Source organism: Cynocephalus volans, chromosome 12, assembly GCF_027409185.1.
Source record: "Cynocephalus volans isolate mCynVol1 chromosome 12, mCynVol1.pri, whole genome shotgun sequence".
Lineage (NCBI taxonomy): Eukaryota > Metazoa > Chordata > Mammalia > Dermoptera > Cynocephalidae > Cynocephalus > Cynocephalus volans.
Genome location: NC_084471.1, coordinates 106446405 through 106454755, shown reverse-complemented (window position 1 = coordinate 106454755; position 8351 = coordinate 106446405). Strand labels below are relative to the sequence as shown.

Below are 8351 nucleotides of genomic sequence, written 5' to 3'. Positions count from 1 at the left end.
ATTGCATATGCATTATCTCATCAGATACCCTCAGCGCCTTAACAAAGAATGTTTTATCCTCATGTTACAGTTGAGGGACTTGCTCATGATCACATAACTAATCAGAGGTGGAACCAGAATCTAAACTGTTAAGTTTGACTCCTGACTTTAAGTCAGGAAAGTCAAATTAAAAAAATCAAAATGTAACCTACTGTAATTGTTGAAAGCAGGTGGACAGTGTAGAATAATTTTAAAGTGTTAAGTAGGATTCAAGTAGGAGGAGACAGGAGAAATGGGAATGGAGAAAAACCTGGCTGTCTGCAAGAGTGAGATCTCTAGAAATAGCACCACTCTGTTTGTTGATTTATTTATTACACGAATATATATTGAATGTCTACTACCTGCCAGAGACTTTCCTCAGCAGTGGAGATACTTAGATGGAAAGACATGGTTCTGGTCCTGAAGGAGGCTGCTGTCTGAGAAGGAGGTAGGCAGACTGCGAGATGCACTGTGATAAGTGCTGTAATGGGTGGATGCCCACTCAAGGCTCAGAGGGACGAAAAATAAGCATCTAAATCTATTTTGGTGAATCAAGGAAGTCTTTGCCATAGAAGTGACTTTTGAACTTGGTCTGTGCAAAGGCTCTGTGATGAAATGAGCACACAGGACTGTAAACAGATCAGTACCCTTAGAGCATCAAGGCTGGGGAACGTGGGGGGTAGGAAATGAGGTTTGGTAGGAAACGAGGTTTGCTAGGAACACGACGTGGGTGCCGGGCCAAGAAAGCCCTTAAATGCCAAGCAAAAAAGTTTAGATTTTATCCTGTAGATGATGACAAATTATTATATATTAGCAGCAACATTTTGGTTTTTCCTTGGGGAAAACAAGTTCTTGTAATAGGTTGTATAAAATAATGTAAAATGATAAAATCCCTGTTCTCAAAAAGCTTGAAAACTATTTTGGTGACAAACAAGCTAATTCTGTGGCATTTGAACAATCTTCTAGTAGTTTGGCCAAAGCGAAACAAAATGAACGTAAATCAAAACCAGGAGTCAGGGGCCGGCCCGTGGCTCACTCGGGAGAGTGTGGTGCTAATAACACCAAGGCCCCAGGTTCGGATCCCATATACGGATGGCCGGTTCGCTCACTGGGTGAGCGTGGTGCTGACAACACCAAGTCAAGGGTTAAGATCCCCTTACCGGTCATCTTTAAAAAAAAAAAAAAAAAAAACAGGAGTCAATAGTTGCTACCATATTTAGATTTCTCAGTGACCTCAATGCTAGTTTGCACACACACAGCTCCTTCAGCCTTGAATGCCTGATTGTCTTACTTCAGCTTTGAAGCTGTCTCCGCTGGGAACACTCTGTGTGTGGCAGACATTGTGCTGAGCACTTCAAACACATCATCTCATCAAATTCTCACAGCAAATAAGTCAATTTTTATTTTCTGTTGAGAGAACAAAAAATTTAGGAAGATTAAGTGACATGCCCATGCCATCCAGCTAATAAGCAATGGAACTAGAATTAACCCAGTCAAAGTCAGTGTGACTTTTGATTTTTAATTAGGAAGGACAGTATTAGATGAAGTAAATTTCGTCTCTCATAGAACTGAAAATAGATGGGGAATGTAGATTAACTTCCTTGGGAAGCGTTCTCTCTCCCTGGTTTCTTTCCCCCATCCCTGTGGATATAGTCTGTAAGAAATCTGGGTATGTGGTCATCTCATGGACTATGAGTTATTCACTACTACGTGCCTAGCACCTGTCTCAGTACCTGCCACATGACAGGTACTTAGTAACTGTTTGTTAAATGGGCAAATGCCTTTCTTCTTTCCTCTCTGTCTTCTGCTGACAAACTCAGAGTGCTGTCGTGGTGATGTCCACGCACCGATAATCTTGTTTCTGAAAGAGTAGAGCAAAGCAAGAGAAAAAAAAAAAATCTGTCTTTTCACATCCAATTGCCTTTGAGGAGCTGGGAAGAGAGCGATTCACACTTGATTATCGTCCGTCAGATAAATTAGCAGCACCTGATTTACGCGGCAGTCTGGGGACAGACCTCTCCCGGCCCCACCAGACAGCTCTGCCTCGGCCCAGAGGCCATGCTGCCCTCCCTGCCAATTTCGGCTCTCGGCTTCCTGTTAACTCTGGCCGTGGGCCAGACATTCCAATTTCAAGAATATGTCTTTCTCCAGTTTCTGGGCTTTGACAAGGTGCCTTCACCCCGAAAGTTCCAACCTGTGCCTTATATCTTGAAGAAAATTTTCCAGGATCGGGAAGCAGCTACAGCTAGTGGGGTCTCTCAAGAGCTATGCCACATAAAGGAGTTGGGTGTCCGTGGGAACCTACTTCGACTTCTCCCAGACCAAGGTAAGGAAATTGGAATGTTTTCCAGAGAAGAACCTGGAAGTGGGTGAGGTGAAGAAAGGAAAGGAGAGGAAGAAATGACAATTACTGATGGCTTGTAAAAAGCTTTGTGCTGGTATTTTGCATATTTTCTTCCTTTCTTTTCTTTTTTTGGTGGCTGGCTGGTAAGGGGATTCGATCCTGTAACCTTGGTGTTATAACATCACACTCTAACCAAGTGAGCTAACCAGCCGGCCCTGCATGTCATTTCATTTAATCCCAGCCACGATCCTGAGAGAAAGGCAGGTATGCTTATCAATTTAACAATAAGGAAATTATGGCTCAGACCTGTAATCTATTCAAGATCATACAGCAAGTGCACGAACAATGTCGTCATTCAAAATAGTTTATTTAGGGCCGGCCCGGGGCTCACTCTGGAGAGTGCGGTGCTGACAACACCAAGGCCGCGGGTTCGGATCCCATATAGGGATGGCCGGTTTGCTCACTTGGGAGAGCGTGGTGCTGACAACACCAAGTCAAGGGTTGAGATCCCCTTACCAGTCATCTTTAAAAAAAATAAAAAAGAAAAAAAGTTTATTTATTTATAAATGTTTTCCTTTTTGTTATTTTCATTTCTTTTACTTTCTTCAAAATAGTTTTTTTCTGAATCAACTGCTTTGTGCTTCAGTTTGGGCAAAAAGGGTAAGGGTGGAACTAGCGCTCAGTCTCCCACTCTTTATCCCACAATCTACACATCCTGGTGTCACAAGCAGGGGACAACAATTCTGAGCTCAGTTTGTCCGTGAGTCCTGCTTCCCTTCTTCACACCTCTCCATTACATCTGTTGGGTAGAAAAGGTTATTCTTGATTTGTGAGTATGGAGCAATAATGTACGCCATTCTCATGTCCTTTACATAAGGATTCAAGTGACGGCCGGTCAATCAGTTCCCAAACCGACCACCCACCAAATTACCCAGGTCATCAATTAAAAGTAGATTCTCCAGCCCCATGCCTGCCCCTCACTCTCTCAACCCAATTCTTATTCAAAGTCTGAGATGGATGTTGAGAATCTGCATTTCTATACGGTCTCCCAGGTGGTTCAGATGCAGAATTGAGAGCCATGGCTAGTTAGTTTTACAGCGACTGGAGAGAAGGTTTGAATATTTATTTGTCCAGGCAGCATTTACTGGATACCTGCTGTGAGCCAGGAACTGTGTCTGGCCTTGAGAATACAGAGATTAACAATAAAGTCTGCCCTTTTTAAGAGTTTATAGAGGGACAGAGATGACTTCCCTGTATTGTGCTAAGTATGTTAGAAGTTCAGAGCCTTGGGGGTGGGGATTCAGAGAAAATTCCTGGAGGGAGGTTAAGAGCTAGGGGCAGTGTGCAGGGCTAGCTGAAGGGTTTTCCATGGAGAGAGTAGAGAAAAGAACCAAGAATAGTTTGGAGAATGCTCCTCCTCTCACGGAAATAATTTATGTTTTGTGATGATCATAATTCTATCAAATGATACTGGAAAAGGACATAATCTCACCACTATCCCTATCTAACCCTCCTGATAGAGAGAGCCAGCATTAGTAGTTGGTGTACATTCTTCCAGATTTTTCTTATTTGCATATATAGATTATAAACTTGTAATATTTTTAAAGGGGTCAAACTATACATACCTCCAGTAACGTGAACATCTCTTACAAGCCAGAGGAATAGTCAACTTATCTTCGTTTTAATGGTTGCATGACACCTCGATGTGCAGATGTACTGTAAGTTAGGTAACTGATGCTCTGTGGACGGGCACGGACATCACATAAACAGTGTCGCTTTATACACACATTTGTGTGTGTGCACTTTTCCTATTATTTCCCTAGGGTAAATTCTTAGAAGGAGATTGTTGGATCAAGGAGTAGACACATTTAAACTTTTGATATATAGAAAATGTCCCTCAAAATTTATACCCTACTGTGAATATATGAGAATTCTCACTTTCCACAATTTATCGGAAATCTTATCAGAAAAATAGAAACTTACTGAAGTATAACGTACATTCAGAAAAGTGCATAAATAAAGAATAGCTGAGCGAATTTTCACAAAATCAGCAGCACCCAGATGGAGAGACAGAACTTGACGAATACCACAGGGGACCCTTCCTGCCACCTCTGCTGAGTCATTGCTCCTTGGTGTCCTGACATCTAACATGGCATGTTAGTTTTGCCTGCTTTTGAACATTATATAAATGGAGATATAGAATGTATCATAGTTTTGTGTCTGGCTTCTTGCACTCAACACCATATGGTATTTCTGAGATTTATCCATGTTGTGTATATTTGTATTTTATTCATTCTTATTGCTGTGTAGTATTTCATTATTCTGATATTTGGCAATTTACTCATTCATGTTACATGGGATGGCAATCTCTTTTAGCTTTCTAATTTTGCTAATCTGCTAACAAGACATGATTTCATCATTGTAATTTGTATTTTTTTAATAAGGTGGTATGCATTTTCAAATAAGTAATGAGTCACTTTTATTTTTCAAGTAATTACCTATTTATACATTCTGACTATTTTTCTGTTAAGAATTCTTTTTGTTTTGGCAGCTGGCCGGTGCAGGGATCGAACCCTGGACTTTAGTATGATAAGCACCACACTCTAACCAGCTGAGCCAACCAGCTAGGCCATTAAGATCTCTTGATAATCATGGATTTTAACTCTTCTGGTATATTACAAGCATTCTTAATTGTTCTTGTGTTTTTAATTTTGTTAAATGGTCTTTTGATTATAAAACTTTTTCATTTTCATATTGTCAAATCTGTCCACCTTTCCTTTCTGGTTTTTGGGTTTTCTTTCATGCCCAGGACATGTGGTTTAGTGATCTGGTTAGATGTATTAGAGCTAGAAGCCATGAACAGGAGAGGTGAACTGTTAACTGTTCGAGGAGACTGAAAGTAAGGGCGGTGGAAAGGTGTCTGCATCTGGCAGTTGGCCAGCCTTTGAGAAAGCGGTTCCAGTGCAGGAGTAAGTAACAGTTGGAAAACAACAGAGACTATGCGGTAAGAAGTAGAGTTGGCAAATACAGATGGATCTTTTTAAAAGGTGGGCAGTGAGGCCTGGCACGGTGTTAGAACAGCAAGGTCAAGGGTTTGGATGCTCTCCCGCTTTCCCTTACCAGCCAACTTCCCCCACCCCCACGCAAAAAAAAGACGGGCGATGAGAAGAAAGAGGAGAGAGGATACAGTAGGCTTGAAGAGGAAACTGTAATTTTAAACGCTTTTTAATTTTGTGGTGTTTTATTTTATTTTATTTTATTTTTTATTTTATTTTTAAATTTTTTTATTTTTTTAAAAGATGACCGGTAAGGGGATCTTAACCCTTGACTTGGTGTTGTCAGCACCATGCTCTCCCATTTAGCCAACCGGCCATCCCTATATGGGATCCGAACCCATGGCCTTGGTGTTATCAGCACCACACTCTCCCGAGTGAGCCACGGGCCGGCCCGTAATTTTGTGCTGTTTTAAATGAAACTAGAGAATGAAGAGGCTTGGTAGCTTATGCCTAGGATGTTTGGGTTTAGGTTGTAATTTCTCCCCAAGCTAAAGGACCTTAGGAAATGCCTACATAGGGTGGAGTCGCCCTACCAAACGGAACGGTAGCATTAGGCCATAGAAGTTATTTTCCAAGTAATAGAACTTATTTTCCAAGTAGAGTAAATGTATACTCTACTGGACCTTTTCCTAGAGGAATTGGGGAGGTTTGAAAATTCAGGCAGGGAAGTTAGCTCTGAAAACAGGGAGGGCACATCTACGATTTCAGATGAAGGGGTCCATGGGGGGAAAGTCAAGAATCACATTGTGCCTCAGTCTTCAGTGAGCTGGGGGACCAAGTACTCAGAGATACAAGAATGGAAATTGTTACACTGACAACTGTGGGCCTTAGATAAGGAATTACCTAAGGAGAAAACATGGAGTTTCTGGGGGTCCAGTCCCAGCTGGATGACAGGAGTTTGTATTCAAGCCAATCTGAGTGGTTGGACTTTGGCCAACAATACCTGACAGTCTAAGTTGTTCTTAAACAATTTTGTGCCCTGGGTCCCTCTGGCAGTCTGTCAAAGCTGATGGACCCCTTCTCAGAATAACGGTTTACATGTCTGAAATAAAATATTTAGGATCTGTCTATTTTTTTTCCCCAAATATTTAGGATTTCAAAGGAAACCAATTAAATATAAGATATATTTTAAAAAATATTTTAAAACAAATGCATATATAGTAACATATATGATGCTTTATTAATGCAATAAATAGCAAGATCTAGGGAGTAGAATATAACTACCATCATTTCAAAATACTCTTTGTCTAATTTCCGTCCAGGATCCCTTGGGAACCTATGGATATTAAGATAAGAATTTCTGGCTTTGGGGCCGGCCCATGGCTCACTTGGGAGAGTGCGGTGCTGATGACACCAGGGCCACGGGTTCAGATCCCTATATAGGGCTGGCTCGTGGCTTACTTGGGAGAGCGTGGTGCTGACAACACCAAGTCAAGGGTTAAGATCCCCTTACTGGTCATCTTTAGGAAAAAAAAAAAAAAAGAATTTCTGGCTTTGAAAGAGGAATGGGAGAAATCAGATCCTCCCAAATGGTAGAGCTTCAGTATAACTGATAATTCCCTACCCTTATGTTGTGTATGTGGATATATGACATTTATATCATACAGGTGGATATGAAGTAACATATGTTATGATGACTCTCACGTGTCTCTGTTCTCATCTAGGTTTCTTTCTTTACCCAAAGAAACCTTCCGAAGCTTCCTCTTGCCTGCAAAAGTTCCTCTACTTTAACCTGTCTGCCATCACAGAAAAGGAACAGTTAACAATGGCCCAACTGGACTTGAACTTGGGGCCCAATTCTTACTACAGCCTGGGACCAGAATTAGAATTGGCTCTGTTCCTGGTTCAGGAGCCTCATGTGAGGGGCCGACCCATCCCTAAGCCAGGTACAGTGTTTGCACTGCAGTCAGTACCGTGGCCTCAAGGTGCCCTTCACTTCAGCCTGCTGGATGTGGCTAAGGATTGGAATAACAACCCCCAGAAGAACTTGGGCTTGTTCCTGGAGATACTCGTCAAAGAAGACAGAGACTCTGGGGTGAATTTTCAGCTTGAGGACACCTGTGCCAGACTGAGACATTCCCTTCATGTTTCCCTGCTGGTGGTGACCCTCAACCCTGACCAGTGCCACCCTTTTTCTCGAAAAAGGAGGGCAGCCATCCCTGTCCCCAAGGCTTCCTGCAAGAACCTCTGCCACCGACACCAGCTATTCATCAACTTCCAGGACCTGGGTTGGCACAAGTGGATCATTGCCCCCAAGGGGTTCATGGCAAATTACTGCCACGGAGATTGTCCTTTCTCACTGACCACCTCTCTCAATAGCTCCAATTATGCATTCATGCAAGCACTGATGAATGCAGTTGACCCAGAGGTGCCCCAGGCTGTCTGTATCCCCACCAAGCTGTCCCCCATTTCCATGCTGTACCAGGACAATAATGACAATGTCATTCTACGACATTATGAAGACATGGTAGTTGATGAATGTGGGTGTGGATAGACTGTCAGGAGTAGGAATAGGAGTGTCCTTAGGGTAAATTTGCTAATAAAACTACCTGTTTAGTTTATGATCTCTTGGATCTGAAATGTCAATATACCTATATTTATAATTTGTCTTCCTGGAAAATCCATCATGATTAATGATGCCCATAATTACACACGCACACACAAACACACACACACCCTGGAATCTTAATGATTTTAGTTAATTTCTGCTCTAACGTACTTATTATGCATATGATTATTAGATTCTAAATAGAAGGAAACTGGTATTTACTGATGGCCTATTATAGGCAGGCATTGTTCTGTGTGTTACTTTATACACATCATTTCATTGTTTTTGTGGTAGGCATTGTTATTTATGCTTTCTACATGAAGAAGCTGGAGTTTAGAGAATCTATTTTTTTTTCGTTTTTTAGTGACTAACAAATTTTCCTAAG

At 41.7% G+C, this 8351-nt stretch overlaps 1 protein-coding gene across 1 annotated transcript; it reads left to right on the top strand.

Annotated features, from left to right (window-relative positions):
- Window positions 1-2076: 2076 nt before the first annotated feature.
- On the top strand, window positions 2077-7912 carry GDF3 (growth differentiation factor 3). Its single transcript, XM_063115763.1, has 2 exons — window positions 2077-2344; window positions 7083-7912. The coding sequence occupies exons 1-2, from the start codon at window positions 2077-2079 to the stop codon at window positions 7910-7912; spliced, it is 1098 nt and encodes a 365-aa protein (XP_062971833.1).
- The last annotated feature ends 439 nt before the right edge of the window (window positions 7913-8351 follow it).